Here is a 26,587-nt window from a genome sequence, read left to right on the forward strand (position 1 = left end):
GAAAAGGTTGGCTGGGCCTTGTTGGCTGGCCCTTGTTCAGGATGTGATTGAATGTATGGATTATTTTGTTTTATTTTAGAAGGGTCTGGCAAGCATTTTTTGATTTAGTGCTTGTGTTATTAAAAATGGATCTTGTTTTATGGGGGAAAAAAACCTTTAAATGTGCTTAGTTGGACAAATTCTAGAGTAGACCTATTCACTCCTCCCTCCGTTCCTGCAGCATGATGAACTTGCTGATAGTCTTCCTTGCGCAGAAGGGGAGTTTATCTTCCTGCGGCTTAATGTCCTTCGTGAGGTATGTGGTCATGGTCCTTGGGATTGGTACTCTAAAGTAGTGTGCCTTTTGGTTGCCTTAATGGCTGCACTCTCTTCTGGATGTAGTATTTGGAACGGGAACTTACCATGGCCAGCCTACCCTTCACATTTGATATTGAGAGGAGTATCGATGACTGGGTCTTCATGTGCTTCTTTGTGGGAAATGACTTTCTTCCTCACTTGCCATCATTAGAGATTAGGTATGTGTATGTATGTGCTTTTTCAAAATACTGTTTTAGCCTTCTTGACTTGACAGATCCACTGGTCCTAATGCATGATGCCTATCTCTTGTGACAGGGAAGGTGCGATTGATCGTTTGGTTAACATATATAAGAATGTGGTACACAAAACTGGGGTAAGTTCACACTTGAATAATTTCAAAACATAAGTGTTTGCTTTTATAAGAAGATCATTTTACATTTATTTTATCACTTACAGGGTTACCTTACAGAAAGTGGTTATGTCAATCTGCAAAGAGTACAGATGATCATGTTAGCAGTTGGTGAAGTTGAGGATAGCATTTTTAAAAAGAGAAAGGATGATGAGGTAAAGTGTTCCTATTGCCGTAGCTAACCTTGCTTCTGTCTCTCATAGGCTTTGATGACCCCGTGATTGTCCTTTTAACCTCTCTGAGTCTGCTCTTCTATCGTTATAGTTATATCAACACTAATGCCATCTGAGTAGTTGCTGCTTTATTAGAGACTGTGATGTTTGTTATATGGACTTGTATATTGTACATTGTTAGAGATGCATTGTAATATTTGCTCTCTGCATAATATTAGGATATTATTCTAAATACCTGTCTAATGAATAGAATGTGAAGTGAGGGTTCTGTGGCTGAAAGAATGCTGGGATTGAGCAACTAACTGCCATGGTTTATAAGAAACACTTTGGAACTCATATCGTAGAAGCAGAGTGTCAGGAGACTGGGTGGGATCGTCTCAGCTGGGGCAGAGGTAGGAACATATAGAATCTGTCGGGGGCTGTAGCTCTTACGTAGGAAGGAAATCAAATGACAGCACTGTGGAGGTGAAGACTGTGGCAGTTGGATGCTTAGGTGTCCAGGATTCTGGCTTGGGCAGGGGTATTTTCCAGTATCACTGAGCTAATAAGCACTATCGGTGAATAAGCTGGGATGGGGGCAAGGTGGAGACTTGAGTTTCATTTTGGAATTGTTTAGTTGGAGGGGTTGTGCAGACACCAGAGAGAAGTCTGTTAAGCTGTTAGGTGAATGTCTGTGAAGATTGAGTAGAAGACTTTAGAGAAAGGATTTGAGAATGATTGTCTACTACGAGGTATTTTAAACCCTGAGTATGGGCTTTAATTCCTTATACAGAGTGCATATTCTGTCCATCAGAACCCTTGGAGAAAAAAGAGAAGAAAGTTCTAGATGAAAGGAAGTCCTAAGAGGAAGGAAGCCATTGGTGCTCTTTGAGGGATCAGTACGATGGGCAAGCACCTGCTGGTGGCCAGGTGTGGGATCCTGGGAACTGATGGGAGGAGAGGAGGTGCCTGAAGGCAGACTGGGGGAATGGACAAGGTGAGGGGTCATAGCTTCTTTGAGACACTGAAGGAAGAAATCCTTTCAGAATCTGGCTTCATTAAAAACTCAAGTGACTATTTTAAGCAAATAGCAACACAATAATATGGCTACATTGCCTCATGATCTCTTGACATTAAATCTTGCCATTGAATCTGACAAGACTGTTTTACTGAATTTTGTGTATTATAGTTAATGATCTCTCATTTTTAGAACTTCAGGCATTATTTTACATAATAGTGAGTTGACTGCATTCTTTTCAGAAGCCTTTGGTATTTAGGTTATTTTTTGCTGTTGTGATGGCAAGAATTTTCACATATAAAATTAAAGTTACAGAAGAGTTACCATTGGGTATATTGAATGTTGACTGGAATGGCCGTTTTTAATGAAGTGTATAGGTGCAATGCCTTCACCTGTGACCTGCTGCCATTTAGACCTAACACAACACTATATGCACTATGTGCTACCTGGAATAAAAGCCACATGTTAGCAGAAGTTCTGGAATGTGGCTTTAGCCAGCTCCGTATCATTGAATATTGATGATTTGTTCATAGTAGAGGGAGGAACATGGGCCTTGGTGGATGCCCTTGTATTTAATGGGGTTTTTAGCTGACATGGCAGGAAGGAAATTTCAGCCAGTGACTCTTCTGCTGTTCCCAAAGCTGTATGATACCCTTTAGTCTGATAGGCCATGAAAGGAAGCCCAGATAAAAAATTCAATTGAACGTTTCTAGGTGTGTATGTTTTTTGGTGAGGTATGTCTGGTATTTGACAGGTGTCCAATGTAGTTCAGAGTAAAAATAATTGAAGATCACTAAGCTCATCCAGAGAGCCTGAGGTGCTGTTACCACTCTTTTTTTTTTTCCCAGCAGGTTCATTTTTTTGTTTACTCGTTTGTTTAAAAAAGGTAGATTTACAAAGAGAAGGAGAGAGAAAAGATCTTCTGGCCACTGATTCATTCCCAAGTGGCTGCAATGGTTGGAGATGAGCTGATCCAAAGCAAGGAGTTTCTTTGGGGTCTCCCATTCAGGTTCAGGGTACCAAGGCTTTGGGCCATCCTCAACTGTTTTCCTAGGCCATAAGCTGGGAACTGGATGGGAAGAGGAGCAGCCCAGACACAAACTGGCGCCTGTATGTGGTTCTGGCAGTTTCAAGGCTATTGCTTTGGGCCATTCTGCCGTTCTTAGAAAAATGTATTTAGCATACCAGCAGTATAGGTGATAGATAAGGAATAAATCAATATTTGTTAAAATGAGTAGGTAAACTAGAAGTACTTTTTGGTTTTTGAGCTTTTGATATTTGCCTTTTTTTTTTTTTACAAATGTTCTTTTATTCATTAACTGTTAAGTATTTACATTGTACCAGGTAGAACACTTTCTGAGTGCTAGTGACACAGTCAGAAAAAGGTGGAAATTCCTGGCCTCATGAAGCTTCCACCCTCCCTGTGAAGTTGACAGTCAGCCTTGTAACATTTACAAGCGGATGAGGAAATACATGGGAAGGTTCTGGGGGAGTGGCCATTCTTGAACTAGTCACCAGATAAGACAGCTGATTTTGAATGAAGCCCTGCAGGATGTGATTGAATAGCCATATAAGATGACCATTTCACAGGGAGGGAACAGTCAGTGCCAGGTCTGTCGAGCCAAGGTGTTCACAGAAGAGCACTGTGCCAGGATGGCAAGGGCAGAGAGGCAGGGGAAAGCAGTCAGAGATCAGCTCAAAGATGACAGAGGGTCATGTGGGACAGGTTCCTGTAGGTCAGTATGGACGGCAGCTTTCCTCTGCATCATTGGAGGTGGCGAGTCCAAGAGTGACAAGATCTACACAAAAGGCTCACTCCAGCCGTGGAGGTTGTACAGAGGCAGAGGTGCATTCAGGCCTCATGGTCATAATCTAAGGACTGGGGCCAGGAACAACAGAAAGAAAGCTGGGTTCTGAAGGTGCAGTTAGTTAATGGATTAAATACAGTGTGTGAGAGAAGGAAAAATGTCAAGAATGATTCTAGGGCATTTTATCGAAGTGGCCAAAGATTGTTCTGAGAAAGGTGGTGGGAGATGCAGAGGTGTGGATTCAGGGGGGTTACTTTTCGGACTAGTTTGAGGTATCCAAGTAGAGAAAGTGAGGAGAGGCCCTGCTTAGGGAGGAGTTAGCATGTAGAGGTGGGTGGTGTTTAGAGGTCTGTGATGATTGCCCTGGGAGGAGAGAAGTGTCGAGAGGACCAAGGATGGGCCCAAGGGAGTACTGACTTTAAGAAGTCTGGGAGTGGCGTGAAGGCAGGAAGCAAGAGGAGAGGCCCGGAGGGAAGCCCAGGTGAGTGTAGTGTCCTGGAAGCCAAATGGAGAGTGTGACTGATGGAGAACCTCACGGTCAGACAGGGACTGAGCACTAAGTGATGGATTTTGAAATTTGAACGACCAGACAAGTTTCTTTGAAGATGGGGACAAAAGCTTGACTAAATAAATAAATGAATAGTTTCCACATTATTGGAAGTTTGAAAATAGTTACTGAAGTCCCATTCCAGAGAAACAGCCCCTATCCTTGTAGAAAATAGTGATTTCAGGTCTTGTTGTGGTTGGAAGCACAGCTAGCAGGGTGGCTGTCAGTGTGTTTCCTGCTGGTCCCTATTCTGGGCCCTGGCGGCATCCAGCATCCCTAGCTGTTGTTTTCAGCGTCATCAAATGACGTTGGGTATGGGATGCCTTTGAGTGGGTCAGTGCTAGTGGGGAGCAGGCCCCGCTGAAGAAGCTGCTTAGTTGAGATCATGACTACATGTTGAAAACGAGTAGAGGGTAAGGGTAGCTGTAGACTGGATGCTTCCTGATGAATTGAATTGGTGGAGAGGAAGCAGTGTGTGTGTCGCCATTAGACGGACTTGTTGGAAGCTAGGAATGTCATGTTTGGGTAGAATTTCCTTTTCTCTGTCTTGTGTCACGCCTATGACAGTTAGGACCTGTCATGTACTTTAAAGAGCATTATTACTAAATTGTCTTGTTTATTTTTTAAAGATTGTTTTACTTATTATGGCTAAATGTAAGGATTCTTTAATTCCTTTTTTTTTTTTTTTTTTAAATTTGTACCTTCTCTGTATTGACAGGCTGTTTGCTCCAGGGTAAAAACTAAGGGTGTTTCTAATGGGTTTTCCTGAAACGATGTCAGAATCTTTCTGTAAAAAATTAAGAACAGTCAAATTGTATCTAAGCTCGATCTCTGCCTAAAGTCTTGCTAGACAGCACTCTGAGCTTGTAGATTATTCCCCAGCACTGTGTCCAGGTCTCTGGGATCATGCTTTAAAATGTAAATTGTCTCCCAAATCATTCCCAGTTATGTTTAACTCTCACGTTTTTGTATAATTGTTTGACAGAATGTATGGATTTTATACTTTTAGGACAGTTTTAGAAGACGACAGAAAGAAAAAAGGAAGAGGATGAAGGTGAGTTTTAGTGAAGTTTGAGAGTGACAGTTTGTGAGGCTGCAGTCCCATCCAGTAGCTCTTCCTCATCCAGCAGGAGTTGACACGTGCCCATCCAGTTGCCGTCTGACCTGGTGAACTGGTGTGACTGGCGTTGAGCTCTTGAGTTTGAAGGGATCCCCTTGATGGACAGGTGGCTCTTAGCTATTTGAATTGTTTACAACAATCACATCTTGTTCTTGTAAGAAAAGCAGTGAACTCTGTGTGTCCTTTTGGATTTGCTGTACATCTGTCAGGTTAGTCTTCCTGAATGATGACACTGAACTTTGTTGTTTGCTATGAAATGACCAGATCCCTTAATCCCCTCAGCATCCAGTTCTACCTACGTGGTGATCTGGCTGAGTTTCAGCCTTTGAGCTTGGCCTGTCCATCTTTCCAATGTACCTGTCCATGCTGACTCTCGCCTTCATTGGGTTCCTCCAGATGAGCTACCGACTGGCAGCTCACAGGTTTTACTTACAGTATCAGAGGGCAAGCAGTCTTAACTGCTGTTTCCTACCGGTTGTTATTTGCTTTCTTGTTTAATTGTGTAATTGTTGTTTTGAACTTTTCTATTTGATTTTAAAACGCATAGATTGTAGAGACTGCCTTTTGTTGCATTTTATTTAATTGGACAATTTGAGGGAAGAAATGGGAAGAGAGAAAATGATTTATTACAGATAGGTTCGCAACCAGTTATATAAAGAGGACCATAATTTAATATTTATTATGTATTATTTTCTTTTAGCTAATACATGTTTTATCAGTCAGCCGTAACTGTCACCTATTGAGGATAATAGCTCTACTTAATTGGAAGTAAAGAGTTAAATTCTAGGAAGAGTAAATCATGAAAGCTAAAATTAAGTCAAACTTGATTTTTTTAGCCTTAATTATTTGCCTAGATTGGTGTCTTGAGTATTTTTGCAATTGTAGAAAAACATTGAATTATCAGCATAACGAGGGAGAAATCAGTTCTCTATGCCCTTCTAGGGCAGTGGACTCTGTATTTTTAGGACAGAATTTTTTTAAGTATTACAGATTGTTTTTTACAGAGAAGAAATTACTCTCAAATCACAGTATAGATAGCCTTGTAATGTTAATGGAGATTCATTTGGTCTCTTAGTGAGCTTAGTAAGTTAAGTGCTTAGAGTGAGGACTCTATTTCATCGCCCTCTTTACTTGTCATCTAATGGTATTGCTGTAATTTAATTTTAATTTTCACATTTATTCCCATTTATGTCAGAGAGATCAACCAGCTTTCACTCCTAGTGGAATATTAACCCCTCATGCATTGGGTTCAAGAAATTCACCCGGATCTCAAGTAGCCAGTAATCCGAGGCAAGCAGCCTATGAAATGAGGATGCAGAATAACTCTGTAAGTGGCCTACTTTTTGTGGCATAATAGAATGATGAATAACAGATGTTTGTTGCAGGCGTGTTTGTGTATGTATGTGCATTTCATCACTTAGCCTAGAATTTTGTTATAGTTTTTCTCTTGTTTCTTTTGCCTTAAAATGTTTTCTTGTGTTAAATCTATCTTTATCAATATGAGAATACCTAAGTGATAAGAAAGACAAGTGTTTGGGATAGTTGATACATGTGACTATAAAGGGAGAGCCAAGTGGCCACAGTGTTTTATCTTCTCCCAAGGACCTGAAGGATGAATCAAGCTGCAAGCTACGTTCCCGTTTCTGCACAGCTGGACCAGATGGGCAGGCCTTGGGCCATTTAGTTTTCAGTACTTCTCTACGTGGTGGTCAATATTGTTAATGTTTTACATAGGATATTTACACATCCATGGTTTTAAATTTGCATTCATTGGTTTCATTGTATCTCAGGGCATTCTCAGATAATAGAATTCATCCAGATTTCAAAACCAAATTTTTTAAAAGATGTTTGAATGAGTTTGATATATTCATAAAAGCATACTTTATTGGTAGAGGCAAAGTGAAAATTTATCTTCAAGTGAACCATTTTTCTTTCCTTTGAAAGTACATACATTATTTTCTGTTTGAAGGTGTTGGTGAAGAATCCATTTTGAATGGTAGTTTTTATGGAACTTGTATGTACTTACGCAGCTTATAGGAGTGGCATGTTCATAACTTAATTCTGGTGGCTGAATGTAGGATTTGAATGATAGTAGACACGCCTTCCTGAATGGTTCACCATTATGTACCAAGACAGGGAGCATGCTGGTAATGGTTCAGATAGCCATGTGGCTGGCTATATGCAGTAACTTGGAAAGGCGCATAGTACATTGTCATCCCAGTTGAAGGTCAGTTTCATAGAAGTTAAATAAGTTGGTCAAAGCCAGTAGTCCAGGTTGATCTTGTTATCTCAGACTCAAATCTCTCATTCCCCAGGGCAGCAGTGCTTTCCTAGGTTTATATTTATTTTCAACAGTGTTAGCTATACTGAGCATAGGTAAAACTGACAGTTTTAAAAGGAAAGTGCTCTGAGCTCTTTGTGAAATACAGCTTTGCTTCGTTTTAACTTTTCTTGGCATGTAGTGTAAACTACCTTCATACTTAAGCTTTAGTTAAATAGTATCATTAAAAAAGGTTTCAATTTTAAATTCTGTTGACCTGTAGTGAATAACAGAAAACTTTATTGCCACTTAACATTTTTGGTAATTTGATCATTAAATAATTTATGAAAGATTGCCTTTTGAACTTTTTATTATTATTTATTTTCACTGAAAAGGCAAATTTACAGAGATAAGGAGAGGCAGAAAGATCTACCATCTTCTGGTTCACTCCCCAAGAAGCCACAGTGGCTAGAACTGAACCGATCTGAAGCCAGGAGCCCAGAACAACTTCTGAGTATCCCTGGTGGGTTCAGGGTGCCAAGGCCTTGAGCCATCATCTTGTGCTTTCCTAGGCCACAAGCAGGGAGCTGGAAGGGAAGTGGAGCAGCTGGGACAGGAACTGCTGTCTATATGGGATGCTGGTGTTTGGAGTGGGGAGATTAGACAGTTGAACCAATGTTCCAGCCCTGAAAAATTGCCTCTTAATTTTTTAATGAAAAATTTAAATATTTTGATTCCAGTTTGTTAATTGATTTTGGTACAAATAAACTATAGTGTTGAATTTAAATGGTGTGTAAGTCTTTGCAGTACAAATGAAATCTCAAATGATAAATTTTGATTTGTATGTTTGAAACTGTAAAATAGTACATGCAAAGTAACAATTATACAGCTACCTATCAGAGTCTCATTTAACTGTTGCTTTTCATAGTCATTATTAGGTTGAACATTATATAACTGTATTCACACCAGCATTGACTGTTTTGTAGATTTTTATATATATTGCATCTAAAATATATATAACACATATAAGTTTTATACCCTCAGAATTTTGCTAGGTAGAAAATGAGTTTGAATATAGTACCTGAAGGAACGACAGAGAAAAACAGATTTGAGTGTAACTGTTGAAAGCTTGGTACTGTCTTATCAGGGGGCAGGGTGGCATATGGAAAGATGGGTCTTTGTATTTTATATTTATCTTATTCATTTAATAGTTCTTTAAAAATATGTACCATGAAGCTTGGTAGGTAATGTGAGTTGGATGTATTTTCTCACATAAAATGAATAATGAACTCCTTTTTGTGATATAATTGTCTGCAGAGCCCTTCAGTGTCTCCTAATACGAGTTTCACGTCTGATGGCTCCCCATCTCCAGTAGGAGGAATTAAGCGGAAAGCAGAAGACAGTGACAGTGAACCTGAGCCTGAGGATAACGTCAGGTGATGCCATTTTTGGGTAGCACTTTGTTAGCGAATTACTGAGATAGAGTCTCTCTAATTAATGCTATTTGGCTCCGAGCAGTAGTGCCTTCAGATGCTTGCCTGTGATCTTTTTATCCTGCAGTAATTAGTGTGGAGGGTTAGGCTAGTCAGTAAATTCCAGTGAGATGTGTAAGCTATAGCTGTTAAACCTAAGTGTCTAGATTAGTATGCGTGCAGCCTTTCGTTCTTGAAGCCACTTTTCCCTCTGAGACCAGGCACAACATCAGCTAGGCTGGAGCTTTTAGCTTTGACTATGTGATCTGAATGCTACTGTTTGGAGACTAAATTTTCAAGCTTTTTAACATAGAGAATTCAGTTACACTAGGATGCTAATATAGTTGGCTTTAATTTTCTCAAAAGGTTCTTCGACAGAATGAAGTATGCAAAAAATCATTCTTTGAGAGAGAAATACGTACTTTTTTTTATTATAAACTTGCACTTAAAATTATATACAACAGCAGAATTTCCTTTTAGCTGTCTCCCTAAAATTTATAATAGGAAGCCGAGTGTTTTATTAATCCACATGATGGGGATCATAATAAGATTATATCCAGCCTCTTGTGTAATTAAGCTGGACTTGAACCTTTGGTGTTAAATGCAAAGAGGCAACAGTCTCAAAAATTGTAGCTAATTAAGAATTTAGGGAATTTGTATTTTTTACAGTTAAGCAGGACAAGCTCATGCTTGTAAAGGATGTGGCTGGTGTGTGGTTTTCCATAAGGGTCATATACAGCTGCATTTTTCTAATGTGCTTGATGTCAAAGCTAGATCAGCTTGGGCGTGTTGATCTGATTGCTCTTTAGTGTCTGTGTCTTCTGTAACTGACTTCTCTCCTAGAGCTTGTGCTCACTTATTATGTATCTGTCATGCTGCATATTAGTTTAATAGGTAACTTGATTTGTTCTGAAATTTTTTTAAGATTTATTAATTTGTATTACAAAGTCAGATATACAGAGAGGAGAGACAGGTACATCTTCCATCCACTGATTCACTCCCCAAGTTACCACAATGGCTGTAGCTCAGCTGGTTAGAAGCCAGGAGCCCGGAGGTTCCTCTGGGTCTCCCACACAGGTCCAGGGTCCCAAGGCTTTGGGCCGTCCTCAACTACTTTCCTAGACTACATGCAGGAAACTGGATGGGAAGTGGGGCTGCCAGGATATGAAGCAGTGCTCATCTAGGATCCTGGTGTGTGCAAGTCGAGGACGTTAGCTGCTAGGCTATTGTGCCAGGCTCCTACGTATTATTTTTTTAATCCTAGTTTGGAGATAAAAAGGTGGAATGCTTCTGCCGTGAAGTATTTGGGCCTTTAGCATTTATGGATGCTTAGCATATATGTAGTATTTTCTATAAAAGAGTAATGATTCACATTATTGATCCAGGATATTTCTGCTAATTTTTACTTGAATCTTGGGTGTGTGTGTGAGAGAGAACAAACAGCTTGTGCGGTGTATTCTGAAACATGAGTGCAGTGTGGGAGATCTGGCAAGGTTCAACTCTGTCCTTTTTTCTGGAATGTTCTTTAGTTTGTTTTCTTAAACAAAATGTTTAAATGTTCAAATCTTGTGGAGAGTGAGAAGTAATTGCTTCAAAAAAGTGTATTTTGGATAAAAATGTGGTTCCTCATGTTGTATTTCTGCTCATTGACAATAATTTAATGGATTAATTGACCTTTTTAGGTTTTGCTAGAACATGTCCTTGTTTGTAGATGTGTGTGTATATGTCCTTTATCTCCTTTCTATAAGCTATTGACAGTTTTTTACCTAAAAGATTATAAACTTGGGGGCCCAGCACAATAGATTTGTGGCTGAAGTCCTTACCTTGGACATGCCAGGATCCCATCTCGGCGCCAGTTCTAATCTCAGCTGCTCCACTTCTCATCCAGCTCCCTGCCTGTGGCCTGGGGAAGTGGTGCAGGCTGGTCCAGGGCTGTGGGACATCCGGATGAGGCTCCTGGCTCTGGGGTTTGGATCAGCTCAGTTCTTGCCGTTGCAGCCACTTGGAGAGTGAGCCAGTGAACAGAAGATCTTCCTGTCTGCACCTCCTTCTCTCTGCATATCTGCCTTTCCATTAGAAATAAATTTTTCAAAAAAATTATAAACTTGGAAGTGCAGCAGACCAGAAAACCTCAGAGAAGAATGCTCGAAGCTTCCAGCCTGAGTCGCCCCAGACAGGGGAAGCGCAAGTGGGAAACCCAGCCGACTGGGAGGAGACAAGAACCGGGCAGTCTGCCTTTCCTGAGTATCCCCAACAGCGACAGCAACTGACTGCAGGAGGGCAAAATAGGGGCTCGCTCCCTAGCCCGTCCCCTACGGAGCCCGACCCGGCTCCAACCCTTCCCTCCCTCTTCCTGGCGGAATATCCTGCCACCGGAGCAGCGAGTCTGACACAGCCTCTGGGCAGAACAGGTCTCGGGCAGGACAAGCCTTGGAAGCGCCCTTGCAGTAGTGCAGGCGACTTGGAGATTCCAAGGACCACAGTGAGACAGGGACAGCAAGGTTAAAGGCCCGGGATCCTGCTTCCTGGGAGAGACACGTGAAGCCAGTTTCTGCTCCTGCCCCTCCTCCCGGTGGAATTTCCAGCCGCCGGCGGCGAGCCTGACGCAGCATCCGGGCAGGACCTGCCCTAGAAACGCCTTTGCACCGGGGCTGATGACTTGGAGACTGTCAGGACCATAACAAGGCAGGGACAGCTGGGGTGAAGGGCCTGGCAGATCTTGCTTCCTGGGAGAAGCACACGGAGCCCGATCTGGCCTGCCTCCACCAAAAAAAATTTTTAAACTTTGGCAGCAATACAGACAACGAACATGTACACATTTTCTATCTGCCTAGGTAATCTTTCCTCAAGCCCCACCCATTTTTTAATTTGTGAGGGAGAGTGGAAGGAATACTAAGTACACAAGGATGCTTCTAAGTGCTAGCTTACTCCGACATGTCTTCAGCAGCTGCGGAGGGCCGAAGCTTAGAGCTGGGAGTGTAGTCTGCCACGTGAGTGGCGTTAACCCAAGCACTGCTGCTCTCAGAAGCTGTATTAGCAAGACACGAGAGTTGGTATGTTGGTATGGGAACTGGCTATCAAACCCAGCTGCTCTGTCCAATACAAGAAGCAGGAATCTCAATCACTAGGCTCACTGGTCCTCTCTATGGAATTATTTTATAAACTTATTTAAGATTTTATTTGAAAGGTAGGGTGAAGGAGGAAAGAAAGAAATGGGGGTGCAGAGAAGAGAAGGATATTTTCCATCCACTGTTTTATTCCCCAAATGGCCCCAACAACTGGACCAGGCTCCAGAAAATCCATGCTGTGTTTCCGTGGGGAGGCAGGGCCCAGGTCCCTAGGTCGTCATCCACTGCTTTACTCGGCCCATTAGCTGGAAGCTCTGTTGGAGGCAGAGTGGCTGGGACTTGAACTGCTGCTTGAATTGGGATGCTGGCTCTACAAGACGGCTTAGTGTGCTGTGCCACAGTGGGGAGTCAAGCTTTTTAACAATAAAAAAAAAATTCACTTCTGCTTGTCTGTTTATAAAAACAGTAGTTTTATTGACTCTCCTAGTTAATTTCTCCTGATTGTTTCTTAAATCCTTTGTGTGTGCATGTGTGTGAGGGTCTGATTTGTCTAGTGCAGTGTTCTGAAACACTTCATATGGGAGGCCCAGCACAAGCAGAAGGAGCTTTCACTGGCAAGGCCCCTGGATGTTCTTCATCTGTCTTTGTGTTTTGTAATGTTCTTTGGTTTGTGTTCCTTAAGAAAATGTTTGAATCTTGGGGAGGGAGGCAGGAAACCCTAAACCCACAAAGCCATTTTTTAAAAATGTTGCTGAGAATGGGAAATGATTGCTTTAAAGAGTGTGCTTTGGATGAGATTGGATTAACTGCAGAATTATGTAAAAATCTTAAATGTGGTTTCTGAAATTGTTGCATAATTGCAAGACTATGTTAAAACATTGTTAAGATTTGAGCAAATAAGAATGTCTACTTTAGGGAGTTCTATTTTAATTTTTTTTAGTGTGGTTTTAAATTGATCTTTTCAGAATCAGTGTTTGGGTTTTTGATATTTAACTGTAATTAAGTTGGTGATAGATTCTGTGACAGTGGAATTGTTAGAGTTAATTAAATGAGTCTGTGTTACCACTTACTGTTTAAATCACATTTTCCTGCATATTAAACATATTGACTTACAATATAGATAAGTATCGCTGAAAGTGTAATAAGTCAACATGAGCTGCCTTTGCTGGGTTTTTAGGTTATGGGAAGCTGGTTGGAAACAGCGATATTATAAGAACAAATTTGATGTTGATGCAGCAGATGAGAAATTCCGCCGTAAAGTTGTGCAGTCTTACGTTGAAGGTCTTTGCTGGGTTCTTCGGTATTACTACCAGGTACAAGGGAAGATTGCCCTTTATGAGTTCTTCATCGTTTTATCTACAATAATAGTGTGTATTATTGAGTATATTCTGAAGTAAAATTGAATAGATTTTTAAAATTTTCTATTCAGAAATTTACTACCATAAATCATATTCGTAAAAGCAGTGACATTCTTTAGGTATCAATACACTGTGTGAGCAAAGATTATTTTAAGAATTTTCAGCATCAAGTAATGTGGTTATTTGTACTTCGTTTTTAAGATGATTGAAGTTTAGTGGGTTTTTTAAATTGAAATTTTTAAATAGCTGGGTAGTTAAGTACTTAATTGGCATCATTAAATGAACAAGCAAAAAGCAATGCCAGGGAAATACCAATCAGAATTTGAAAAGCGTTTGAATGATACCATCGCCTGTTTAAGGTGGTGCTGTTACGTGAAGTGTATTCTAATTAAAGTCATCTATATCTGGCTTAAACTTTTTTATAATTCAGGTGTCATATTGGTGAGAGATGGGTAGACAAGGATTAACGACACTGACCATTAATAACAGATTTAATGCTCAGAGAATAAACTACGTTAAATTTGCAAATAGATGAGGTTTGTCAGTAAATAGAAAATACCATAAAGCATTAAATACGGACTATAAAATATTCTCTTTGCAAATTTTCCTCTTGATGAATATAATCCAATAAGTATAGAGTGGAAACACATCTCAGGAAAGATGTCTCTTGGATCAGTTATAATGTGCTCTTGTTTTCTTGTTGGTATTTTGTTTGTTTTGTTTTTGGTATAAAAAGTTTTTATAGTTACAGTTGTCACACGAAGATGTGGTGGTGAATTTTAAAATGAAGCTTTGGCCTTGTACCTGTCAGCCTGTGTTCCGGTGGTGCCCCCAAAGCACCCACATGCTCAGAGAAGGGCAGCTGCCGCTCTGCGAGTACCCTGGGCTTGTTTGGTGGCAGGATTAGATTTAGAATGAAAGAGCAACAGCCATGTTACGGGTTGTTTTTCTGACTATAAAGTTTGATGTTGGCTCAACTGATTGTTAAATTGCATCATTGTATTGTTTTATTTTTTAAAAAAAGATTTATTTGTTTAAAAAGCAGAGTTGTTCCAGAAAGAAAGTTCTGTCCTGGATCACTTCCCAAATGGCCGCAATAAATAGAGCAATGCATGGCCAGAAGCCGGGAGCCTCTGGGTCTCCCACGTGGGTACAGGGGTCCAAGCACTTGGGATGGCCTCTGCTGCTTTCTCAGGCGCATTAGCAGGAGAGAAGGGAGAGAAATAGAGCAACCAGGACTGGAACCGGGGTCCGTAGGAGATTGCCAGTTTCTCCCTGTTATGCCATAGCACCAGCCTGAGTCTTTTGTTTCATAAATAGACTATTTTAGGCTAATTGTTTAATTTTTTTGTTTTCGAATTGTATCCACCATTAACATGGCTTTTGGAGGACGAGTTTTATTCATTTTTAATGGTTCTAGGGCTGTGCTTCCTGGAAGTGGTATTATCCATTCCATTATGCACCATTTGCTTCAGACTTCGAAGGAATTGCAGACATGCCTTCTGAGTTTGAGAAGGGTACAAAACCGGTAAGCTTGATTGCTCAGAATCACACAATTCATAGAATTTTGGACTTGGTAATAATTTGGAGTCTTCAACATGTTTTTTCTTTCTTGCAGTTTAAACCACTGGAGCAACTTATGGGAGTTTTCCCAGCAGCAAGTGGTAACTTTCTACCTCCATCATGGCGAAAGCTCATGAGTGACCCTGTGAGTGTGGAGTGTGGAATGTGGTGGTGGTGACTGCATGTTAAATATAGTTTGTTAATATTGCTAGTTGCCTTTGTATCTTGTGATTAAAAAAGCATTGAAGTGTAGAAAGAAAACATTTGAGTTCTTTTGTAATTTTTTCATGCTATATATCTGTATTTTCCTGTTTCCATTGACTGGTAATACTAACCCATGAAATGGGCTTGGTTGGTGTTGGAAATTCTTACGTAGCAGTCTTTTGTTATCATTCTATTTACTTGAAAGTTAATTTTATTTTTCTTTGTTTCAGCCATGTATTGTGGCTGCCAGAAGTCTGGCTTAGCTCAACCTCAAACCTTATTTTAGGTGCTAGCCAGGAAGGGTGAGCCCCAGCGTTTTGGGGTGCTAGCCAGGAAGGGTGAGCCCCAGCGTTTTGGGGTGCTAGCCAGGAAGGGTGAGCCCCAGCGTTTTGGGGTGCTAGCCAGGAAGGGTGAGCCCCAGCGTTTTGGGGTGCTAGCCAGGAAGGGTGAGCCCCAGCATTTTGGGGTGCTAGCCAGGAAGGGTGAGCCCCAGCCTTTTGGGGTGCTAGCCAGGAAGGGTGAGCCCCAGCCGAGTAGGAGTCCTGGGAGTAATGAGCTTGTTCCTCCAGCGTGCTGAAGGCCTGCAGCTGTCAGTTCTTTATTCCCCTGTGATAATGCCTTTGTGTGTCATCTTTTAAAATCAGGTTAATTTTATCTTACTAGCATGGTATTAATGACTTCTTAATAAAATTTGTTTTTACAAAAATAAATGTACTTTATTTTCTCATCATTGCTTGAACAAAGCCACCAAGTTCTTTAAAGTAGTATATGTGGCATTTGTTTTGAATTTTTACTTTTCTCTCTGATACAGGATTCTAGTATAATTGACTTTTATCCCGAAGACTTTGCTATTGATTTGAATGGAAAGAAATATGCATGGCAAGGTAAATTTTTGACACTCTTCTTGTTAAAGCTTTGTGAAAACTGAGCAAACAGATTTTGTAGGATGGAATAATTCTGTAAAAGATAAATATTTGAAAACTAAGTGAAAATTGATTTTCCTCCATCTAACCTAGAATTAGCTTGATTAATAGTAATTTTAATAGTAACATTCTGATGTAATTTGAATAAAGGTAGATTAATAATTACATCTTTTGCCTCATTTGTGCTTAATTAGACTTTTTCCAATTAGAAGTTCATTAACAGCTGCTAAGGCCGAGAATACAGAAGCTTGTCTCTTCCACTCTGCCTATCAAATGAATATAAATAAATTTAAAAAAATTTACTTGACATTGATTGTTGTCTATAATTTTATCATTTATTCTGTTAACTGGTTTTATAGGAATGGCACTTTCAAGTTAATACTAAAATTAAGATGCCTGTACCACTCAACTAATGTGTGATGATCAACTATAATATAATAGACATTTTACCCCATCGGCCAACTTCTGTTGCATATCAGTGCCCCCTCTTTCAATAAACCTTTTCTTCTCTCTGTTTTTTGAGACTAATGAGCACATTGGGTAGAATCATATTTTCACGTTTTCTTTCACTATTCCTTATGATTGGGATGGCCCATAAATGGCAGAGAATTGTGAGGCAAAGGGGAATTATTAATTATTTACTATTTATGAGGCTGTAGAGTAGACTTTATTAGCAGAAACCTATTTAATGGAATGATAATGAGACATGCATACCACTGGTTGGGTTTATAGTCATAAGGGTCGAGGCCTGTGGTCATTGTTCTGTGTAAACTGATGGAAGTCTCAGGTGGTGTTTGAAGGTTCTTTGGTTAAAGTAGACAGGAAACACAGAACAGGAGACTGCAAAGTGAAACAATATCATTAGGAAATGTATTTATATGTTTGTTAACATACATAAGTCAGTAAAATCTTAACTAAGTTTATTAATAACGTACGGACATGCTGGTGATTTGGCAGCTGCACTATTACCGTATATTTCTTTTGTGCCACTGACCGGTGATACAAAGTAAGATAATGCACAGAAATTGCTGTTGCCACTTATTTGTTGTTTTCATTGTTTTTTCTTAATAACCAATGGTTACAAAATGATATTTCCTGTGGTTTTTATTTGCAGTTCCCTAATGATTAAGGATATAAAACATATTTTTGCATGATATTTGGCCATTTTTGTATCTTTAGGGATACATTCATTTAATTATGCCCATTTTTTTGTGGCTTGTGTGTTTAGGAATTGTTCATATATTGTATTTAAGAGTTATTCATGTATTCTAGACAATCACTTTTTGGATACTTGATTTGCATTTACTTTTTCCCATTCTGTGGGTTGTCCTTTTTCACTCTGTGGTGTTGTTTTGGCATGCAGAAGTGTTTTATTTTGATGCAGTCTTTTGTTGTCCTGTGTCTTTAATGCCATCCAGGAAGTCATCGCCAAATTCAGTGTTGTGAATCTTCTCTGTGATATTTCGTATATATCTGTGTGCATACATGTGTAAAGGTTTTGCTTTTTAAGTCAGTCATTTTGAGTTGATTTTTTGTATGGTGTGAAGCAAGTCTAATTCTTTTAGTATGTAGCTATCTAGTTTCTTAACATCATTTACTGAAAAAAAAAAAAAACAAACCTTTTTCCATTGGATTGTTTTGAATACTGTTAAAATTCAATTGGCTACAAACGCTTGAAGGATTATTCCTGGGTATTCTATTCTCTACCCTGTATGTATATATGTCTGTCCTTAGGCTAATACCATATTGTTTTAAGTACTGGAGCTTTGTTGTAAGTTTTGAGGTCACAAAATATGAGTTTTGCAGCTTTTTACTGTTCAAAATTGTTTTGGGTATTCAGAGTACCTTGAGAGATTCCATGTGCATTTTAGCATAGGATTAGAGTTTCATTTTTGCTGTTTTTATATTTTATACAAATATTTTCACTTATTAAGCATAATACTAAGAAAAGAATTTTGATTTAAAATGTAGTATTGTTATAATAGGAAATATGCATAATTATTTCTTCATACATTTTTAATTACTAAGTAATGATACTATAGTAGTTAAATTCTTACCTGGTTTGGATACATTGCAGTATGTCAGATCTCAGAGCTTCTCCAACCTTTTAAGTGTGTATACTTATCAAGATTATGTGTAACTTAGTAGCAATGCTGTGGTTTTATAGGTACATAACATAGTAGCTTTAGTTTCTATGCAGTGTATATGTGAACAGAGTGTCAGTAATGAGGTGAGATCTGAACCCAGAGAATGTGATTCCAGAGCTCACCCTTGAAAGAATTGGGCTTACCTGGCCACCCCTAGGCAGATGAGAAGATTCCATGAGGTAAGCTATTCCGTACAGCAAGAAGTGCTACAGGACACAGCATACGGTATATAATATACACAGCATATGGTAGCTGCTAGTGGCACTTTTACAGTCAGCTCTTTTTTTTTTTTTTTAAGATTTATTTTTATTGCAATGTCAGAAATATATAGAGAGGAGGAGAGACAGAAATATCTTCTATCCGATGATTCACTCCCCAAGTGACTTCAACAGCTGATCAGGAGCCAGGAGCTCTTCTGGGTCTCCCACGCAGATGCGGGGTCCCAAGGCCTTGGACCATCCTCAACTGTTTTCCCAGGCCACAAGCAGGGAGCTGGATGGGAAGCAAGGCTGCTGGGATTAGAACCTGTGCCCATATGGCTATCTTGGCATGTTCAAGGCAAGGACTTTAGCCGCTAGGCCACAGTGACAGGCCCAGTGAGCTTATTTTTAAAGCACTATCACTGTTACTCTGAATGTAAGACACTGCTCTCTGTACTGGCTGGTGGGGCTGATTTGGTTTGTGGTAATATTGATGCTGTCAGTAGCACTATAATTGTTTATTGATTGGATATAGATTCTGAACTTGATTTTGTGGTCTTTTATAGGTTGTCTTTTGGTCTTGAATATGGCAGGTAGGAAACAAAGGCTAGATAATACTGCAGTGTTTCTGGGATGTATTTCCCTTAAGTGTGTTTCCAAGTAAAACTTGAACAACTCTTTGGGTTTTTGTTTTTGTTGTCATATTGGTTGCATAGCTTAGAGATTCCAAGCCCATGTGGACCTCTGATTAGGGTGGGCAAGTTCAAGTTTGGAGGAAGGTGAGGGGTCAGATGTTTCAGGGTTTTTTTTTTTTTTTTTCCTCCTTTGTCCTCAGGACAGGATGGGGAGGGAGTCCCTTTTTGCTGTCAAATTACATCAGCACCCAGGGATGGTCAAGGTCATTTGAGACGCTTTAGAGACCCCAACGTGGGGAAGGGTGTTCCAAAAGTATTACATGAGTGGCTTTGATGGTTCTGAGAAGTCGTTGATTTCATTGCTTCAAGGTTGAGAAATCTTTCCAACATCTTTTGGATGACAAAATCCACCTTAGTCTTGTCCAACCTGTAGTGCTTTCCATTCTCTGACAAGGCAGTCAGTCTGTCCCCTGCTGACCATCATGTTCCTGTATGCAGCTGTACATGCTGTCCACTGCATAGGCATCAATGACTGAGAAGACGCAGTCCTTATATATGTGCTCCAAGTTCAGAACACACATCCTGTGATTTCCTCTGTGGCTGGAATCTGAGTCCAGAGGTCTTGTTGGGGAGTATTCAAGAATCCTTGCCTGGGGTGACATCAGACCTGGACTTTTGTGTGTGTCACTTGGCACCAGGGCAACACACATACCAGTGCAGAGAGCTTCCTGTCAGTTCTGCCTCATCCTCATATCACACGAACAGTTGGGTGCCTCAGCTCAGCCCCACCAGCCTGCCACAGACACTGTCTCCATACACACCAGTGGGTGCTGTTGCCTACTTGAGGTAGGTCCCAATACCCCCTACTTGGCCCACCTCAGTCCTGGTTTTTGTGCATGCCGACCTCTGTTGTGGCCTGATGTGGCCCAGTCTGCATCCTACCTGGCTCTCATGCAAACCCGTAGGTACTGCACTTTAGTTCAGCATGACCTGCCCCCAGACCTCACCCTCCTGAATGCTGACAGATGCTGTTGCCTTGTCCAGTCTAAGGTATACCACAGATCCTGGTTCTCATGCTTACCAATGGTAGGGACAACCCGATAGTTCCCCTGCCATGCATGCTATCAGACTTAGATCTTGCACCTGCCAGAGGGTACTGTGGTTCAGTATGATGTGAGTTGTACCCAGTCCTGGCACTTGCTAGCAGGTGCTGCGACCTAGCCCAGCTATCCTGCCCCCAGACCCAGCCCACGTGGATGTTGATGGGTACTGCAGCCTTGCCCAACCTGATCCACAACTCTGGCTGTTGCACTCAACAGTTGGAGTTGCATCCCAGTGGAGGAGTCCCCAGAGTTCCCCTGCCAGGTCTGCTCCAAGCCCCAGGTGTTGCTGGTTGGTGCTTCAACCCAGCCTTACATGGCTACCTTCATTGTGAGCTCTCACTGGCAGGTATTGCAGCCTAACCAGGCATGGCCTACACCCTGTCCTAGCACTTGTGTATGTGTCCACAGGTGCTATATCCTTAGCTCAGCCTGACCCACCCCAGATCTGGTCTACACAAATGCTGATGAGTGCTGTAGACCAGCCCAGCCTGGCCTGTCCCCAATTCCAGCTCTTTCTCAGGCACGCATCCCTGCTTGGCATGGTCTCTCCTTAGTTCTGGCCTTAGCATGTACCAGTGGGTGCTACAACCTGTCTGCACTCAGCCTCCTTCAGCTCTAGCTCCCACAAGGTCAGGTGAGTACTGTGGTCCAGCCTGGCTCTACCTTTCACCATCCTCAGTTCTCTATGTAAACCAGTAGGTGCTGTGGTCCCACAGGGACGAACACATAATTCCCTTACAGAATCTGCTCCCAGATCTGGTTCTCTTGCATTCTGATGGGTGCGATAGCCCTGCCTGATGTGACCCACCCCCTGCTCCAACACTGATAGGCGGCAGGTGTTGTGGCCCAGCCCATCCAGGCATGCCTCCCAGTCCCAGCCTTTGTATGTGTCTCTGGGCAGGGGGCAGTGTTGTTTAGCCCAACCCAGGTCTGTGGGAGGGTACCTTGGCCTGATCCTGACATGCCCTCCCATTTTTTCCCCCCACCTAAACTAGTCAATTCCAGCTCCCCTTGCCTACCTGTAAGTGCCATAGCTTGGTCCATGGTAGACCCCAGAAGTCATTCCTGCCCTGTTTAGCAGGCCTTCCTCTGCTTCCACTTCAGTATGTCCCTAGATTAACTTCCCTGGGCACTTTGGGTCTGGGAGCCAGCAAAGTTGTGTCTTGGCCTGTGTCTTGTCCTGGCGTTGCCCACCTTCCCCACATGTCTTTTTAAAAAAAAGTCTACAATTTTGTAAGCAATTAAAGCTTTTATAAAGAGTTATAAATGGGCCTGCCATGGTGGCCTAGCGGCTTAAGTCTTCGCCTTGAATGCACCAGGATCCCATATGGGTGCCGGTTCTAATCCCAGCAGCCCTGCTTTCCATCCAGCTCCCTGCATGTGGCCTGGGAAAGCAGTCGAGGATGGCCCAAGGCCTTGGGACCCTGCACCCGCTTGGGAGACCCGGAAGAGGCTCCTGGCTCCTGGCTTCTGGCTTAGGATTGGCGCAGCGCCGGCCGTTGTGACACTTGGGTAGTGACTCATTGGATGGAAGATCTTCCTGTCTTGTCTCTCCTCCTTTGTATATCTGATTTTGCAATAAAAATAAAATAAATCTTTTTTTAAAAAATGGAATAGGCAACTCTGCCAGCATACTGTTATAGTTAACACAAATTTGGCATTAACCAGGCCCAGAATGTCCACCAGCTACTGGCTGCTTTTCTCCTAGCGATGTAAAAGTTGCTTAGGTGCAACCCAAGCAGCGTAGGCAGTGCTCCATTGGGTCTCTGAGTCTGTTTGCCAGTGCTTAGACTAGCCCAACTCACATGATGGGTATTTGTGTTTTTGAAATTACTTTTGGACTCGCTAATTCATGTTAGAATTTAGTATCTTTTTGTTGTTTTACTTTTAAAAACTCCGCTGTATAATAAAATTGAACATGTTTTCTTACTTTTGAAATACTGTGGACTTTGAAAATATTGTGGAAACCTTTTCATTTTTTATTTTCAAAATTATTTGATTCAGACATTTTATTTATCTTAAAATTGTTGTTTAGCATAAATATTGTTTATAATACATGTAGCCGAACATATGTATGCTTTGTTAATTTTACATTTTTGTAGTGAGAGACACTGTATTTGAGCCATATTTTCAGAATTACATACATAGTTCCAGGTAAAGCAGTGCCATTAATTCCAGAAAAGTGCAGAATGAAGAACTTCTATGCTGCCCTCCATCCCCAAGTTACTTAAGCAAGGCTGTAATGAATTACACATACATATTTCTAGTGTCAGAACAGAACTTGGTTATTTTACTTGTATGATCTTTTAAAAAAGAAGAGGCCCAAGTGCTCAAAGATGGAAGGAGAAGCTTGAGGCCAGGGAGCCCAGCTGTCCCTCTCCAGGAGGATGTCCTTGTGAGCAGGGTAAGAACACAGCGGCTGTCCAGGGAACTACTACTTCTTTTCATTTAAAAAAGGTTATTTCAAAATTAGGATTAAAAAAAAAACCATGATTGTTTGTATGAACCATTTAAAGGAAGATAGGTAAGAGTTTTCCTCTGTAACTGTGTGGATTGTGTTTACGTCTAAGTTTTGGCTAGAGTTCACTTCCGAGCTAGTTTTAGAGCAACAAGGACATCCCAGGACTGTTGTTTGAACCAGAGGAGCGAGGTAAGTTGGAGAAATCAGCTGATCTGACCGCAGCGTGGTTTGTGGACACTGTTCCCTCAGGTGTTGCTCTGTTGCCATTCGTGGATGAACGCAGGCTGCGAGCGGCCCTGGAAGAGGTGTACCCAGACCTGACTCCAGAAGAGAGTAAGCTCTTGCAGTTAAATTACACTAAGTCTGTGTGCTACGTGGGCTCTTGGGAAAAGTTTATGGAAAACGGGAGTAAAAATTAATTTTGTTGAAGCATCTCAAAGATTTATGCATCGGCTTGTTTATAATATGTATTTTTTCCTTGAACTTTCTGATGTCCCCTTATAGAAAAATTTATGATTTCTGTGTAAAATTTGAGTCTCTTTTCCTCCTTTGGTCAAATTTTCCATAGAGAGCATCAACCATTGGTTTTCCGTTTCCGTAACAAGTGTTAACTTTATTAATTTATCTGTAAAGTTAACAATAAGTTAAGTGAAAATACTTAACGTTTCTAGTGTTGAATGAACTTATTAAAATGCTTCACTACAAGAGTGCCCTTTTTGCTTTGTGATCTTACTCTGAAGAAAATGAGAAGTTTCTCTTTCATTTTCCTCCCAAACTAGTGATAACTTTACTTGAAAAGATTAGGGTAAATCCGGCATTTTCCTTTGAAGTACAGCTTGAAATATTACATCAAAAAGGGCATTTTGTAATCCTGACGGTGGAGAGAGTTCAGATTGGGAAATTGCAAAGCCGTGCACAGTACCAGGCTAATGAGCTTGTAGAAACAATTGCTTTATTGACTTTAGAATAATTTTTGTCATTGATGAGTCTGTTTCTTCAGGAAAAATGTGTGTTTTAATATACATTTCTTATATTGTGAAATTAAATTCTGTTAGGTGTGTGTGTGTGTGTAAACAGACATCACAAATTTCAGTCAGCCACTTTTGAACTATTTATAAACTGTACTACAAGTTATAACATTTTAGGTATGTCCTTTTGTTTTAGATTCATAGAGATTGGCTTTTCAGACATAATTACTTACTGTATGGTCTTTTCCTTTCCTCTCAGACAGAAGAAACAGTCTTGGAGGTGATGTCTTGTTTGTGGGGAAGCATCATCCACTTCATGACTTCATTTTAGAGCTCTATCAGACGGGTTCCACAGAGGTAGTGTGTGGTTTGGTCCGCTGATTAGAAGTGTGGTGTGTGCTTTTTTTGTTTGTTTTCAATTTTGTGGGTGAAATAGGCATAATAGAAAATGTAGCATTGTGATGGCAGAGTATACTGACAATGCTGGGCAGATGTCACCCTGTCCACTTCCAGAACTGCTCCGTCAGCCAAGCACACTTTGTGCACTCGTAGTGTTTCACGGTGTCTGCGTGTTGTGCCGCTCCTGCAGCCTCGTGGCTCTGTCTGCCTCACCTCCGGGACGGAGTTGTAGCGCTGCTGCTTTGGGGCTGTCTCACTTCACTTAGCGTAGTATTTCCATGGTTCACTCACGTTGTGTATTATAGATTGTAATTTCTTTTTTTATGCCTAAATAACTTTCCGTTTGTGTTTATACAAACTACATTGGGCTTTTCCATTCATCAGTTGTTGTATGCTTGGCTTTAAAATAATGCTCCTGTGAACATGGGGGTACAAATGTCTGCCTGAGTTGTTGTTTTCTTTTCATTTGGGCTGCGTTTTTCCACAGCCAGTGGATGTACCACCTGAACTGTGTCATGGGATTCAAGGGAAGTTTTCTTTGGATGAAGAAGCCATTCTTCCAGATCAGTAAGCATCCACTTATATATACAACTGAAGAGAAATAGTGACAAAATGATATTTAAAATAAAACAGGGAATGGATAAGAGGCCCCTCTCCACATTGGAGTGTCTGGGTTTCGCACTGACAGCTCCTGACTCTAGCTAGTTTTGTGACGGTGCAGCTGCTGGGAGGCAAGAGTGATGGCCCAAGCAATGTGGTTCCTGCCTCCCATGTAGGAGGCCTGTATTGTGTTCCCAGCTGCTGGCTTCAACCCTGGCCATTGTGGGCGTTCAGAGAAGTGAATCAGCAGATGGTCACATGATCTCTTTCTCACTGCCACTTGGTGCACACATGTGCTCTCTCCATCTCAAATTAGAAAAAGCAAGCCTTGTTGTGCTGAGGAAGCTTGGACTCAAAGCCCAGCCCTTTGACTGTAATAACTGCATCACCTTGTGCAGAGCTCTGCAGTCACTGCATCCATAAGGTTAAGTCTGTTTTCCAGAAACACTTAGATGTTCTTGCTAATAACTAAGTATTAGTAGTTCTTATGTTGCTTGCTTTTCTCAGTCTGCCTGTTTCTTGAGAACACAGTTTCCCTGAGGCTGAGCCTAGTATGTAATCTCAAGAGATTGAATCAGAAACAGAGAGAATTCAGCTGATAGAATTAAATGTCAAACAGTGACGCTCTTCTTTGTGTGTGGTTTTTTTCTTAAAGATTAATTTATTATTTTTGATTGGAAAGTCAGATTTTCAAGAGAGAAGGAGAGGCAGAAAGATTTTTCCATCCACTGGTTCACCACTCCCCAAGTTTCTGCAACAGGTGGAGCTCAGCTCATATGAAACTAGGATCCTCTTCTGGGTCTCCCACATGGGTGCAGAGTCCCCAGCCTTTGGGCCATCCTCTGCTGCTCTCCCAGGCCAAAGTCAGTTGGATGAGAAGTAGAGCAGCCAGGGTACTAACCAGTGCCCATGTGGGATCCTGGCACATGTAAGGCAAGGACTTTAGCCACTAGGCTGCCACACTGAGCCCTGGTTTACTATCTTTAATTCAATTTTTTAATGGTTTTAATTATTAATTGGTAAATATTGGCAGATACAATAAATACTTTAAAAAGTTCTTTGAGGTCTTCCCTAAGTTTTGAGTATAAAGAGTTTAGTAACTGCTACACAGAGGTAAGATAAATATATCAGTAATGATACTGTATGTTACGTGATGTGTGTATCTTTAGCTTTTGGAATAGTAACACCAAGTTTTCCAAAGTGGATACTCTGGACTGGTGTGGTGTCCAAGTGAGTGAAGCCTCTGCTGGCAACCCAGTGCTTCATGGTGGAGTGTCAGGTCGAGGGCCAGCTGTCCTGCTTCTGATCCTGCTTCCAGCTAATGTCTCTGAGGCAACAGCCAGTGACCCACATACACAAGACTTGAAAAAACAAAAACAGAAGCAAAAAAGTTACCTTGTTCCAGTCCCAGTGACTGTATGTGGGAGACCTTATTTCTGTATGTTCTGGCAAGTTCTTGAAATCAGGACTGGTCAAGACTTACTTTCTGGGATCATAGGATTTACAGTTGTGTTTCTCTGTTGCTGAGGTTGAATACCTTACGGTTAATGCTCACTCAGTTTTCTTGTTTGCTATGGATTTTTTAAACACTACAAATTCTGATATAAACTTTTTGCCCATAATTGTTTCCCACTTTTGAGATGAAACTCAAGCGTAATGGGACATTAAAAATGTGTAAATGATTATATTTTTACTAGCACATTGTTGATCTCTCTTTTCTAATGATGAATGCAGTATTGTCTTACTTCGCCTTAACCCAGCAGGTTCTGACTCTCGCTTCCTTGCAGAGTGGTGTGTTCTCCTATTCCTCTGCTACGAGACCTGACACAGAATGCTGCAATCAGGTAAGTGCTCAGCAGTCGTGGCATTCGTCCA

At 41.1% G+C, this 26,587-nt stretch overlaps 1 protein-coding gene across 3 annotated transcripts in view; it reads left to right on the forward strand.

Moving 5' to 3' along the window:
• The window catches only part of LOC121166653 (5'-3' exoribonuclease 2), a 64,671-nt gene that overhangs the window by 13,963 nt on the left and 24,121 nt on the right, over nt 1-26,587 (forward strand). For all 3 annotated transcript variants that reach the window (XM_040995877.1, XM_040995876.1, XM_040995878.1), the window contains 15 exons: nt 221-295; nt 382-515; nt 613-670; nt 754-861; nt 5,241-5,285; nt 6,547-6,678; nt 8,929-9,047; nt 13,329-13,464; nt 14,930-15,037; nt 15,128-15,217; nt 16,088-16,160; nt 22,995-23,078; nt 23,973-24,070; nt 24,600-24,679; nt 26,500-26,556. In XM_040995877.1, coding sequence (XP_040851811.1) covers nt 221-295; nt 382-515; nt 613-670; nt 754-861; nt 5,241-5,285; nt 6,547-6,678; nt 8,929-9,047; nt 13,329-13,464; nt 14,930-15,037; nt 15,128-15,217; nt 16,088-16,160; nt 22,995-23,078; nt 23,973-24,070; nt 24,600-24,679; nt 26,500-26,556 — 1,397 coding nt within the window. The remainder of the gene's footprint in view (nt 1-220; nt 296-381; nt 516-612; nt 671-753; nt 862-5,240; nt 5,286-6,546; nt 6,679-8,928; nt 9,048-13,328; nt 13,465-14,929; nt 15,038-15,127; nt 15,218-16,087; nt 16,161-22,994; nt 23,079-23,972; nt 24,071-24,599; nt 24,680-26,499; nt 26,557-26,587) is intronic.

This window comes from Ochotona curzoniae, unplaced genomic scaffold (genome assembly GCF_017591425.1).
Source record: "Ochotona curzoniae isolate NIBS_2020 unplaced genomic scaffold, NIBS_Ocur_1.0 patch191, whole genome shotgun sequence".
In the NCBI taxonomy this organism is placed as follows: domain Eukaryota; kingdom Metazoa; phylum Chordata; class Mammalia; order Lagomorpha; family Ochotonidae; genus Ochotona; species Ochotona curzoniae.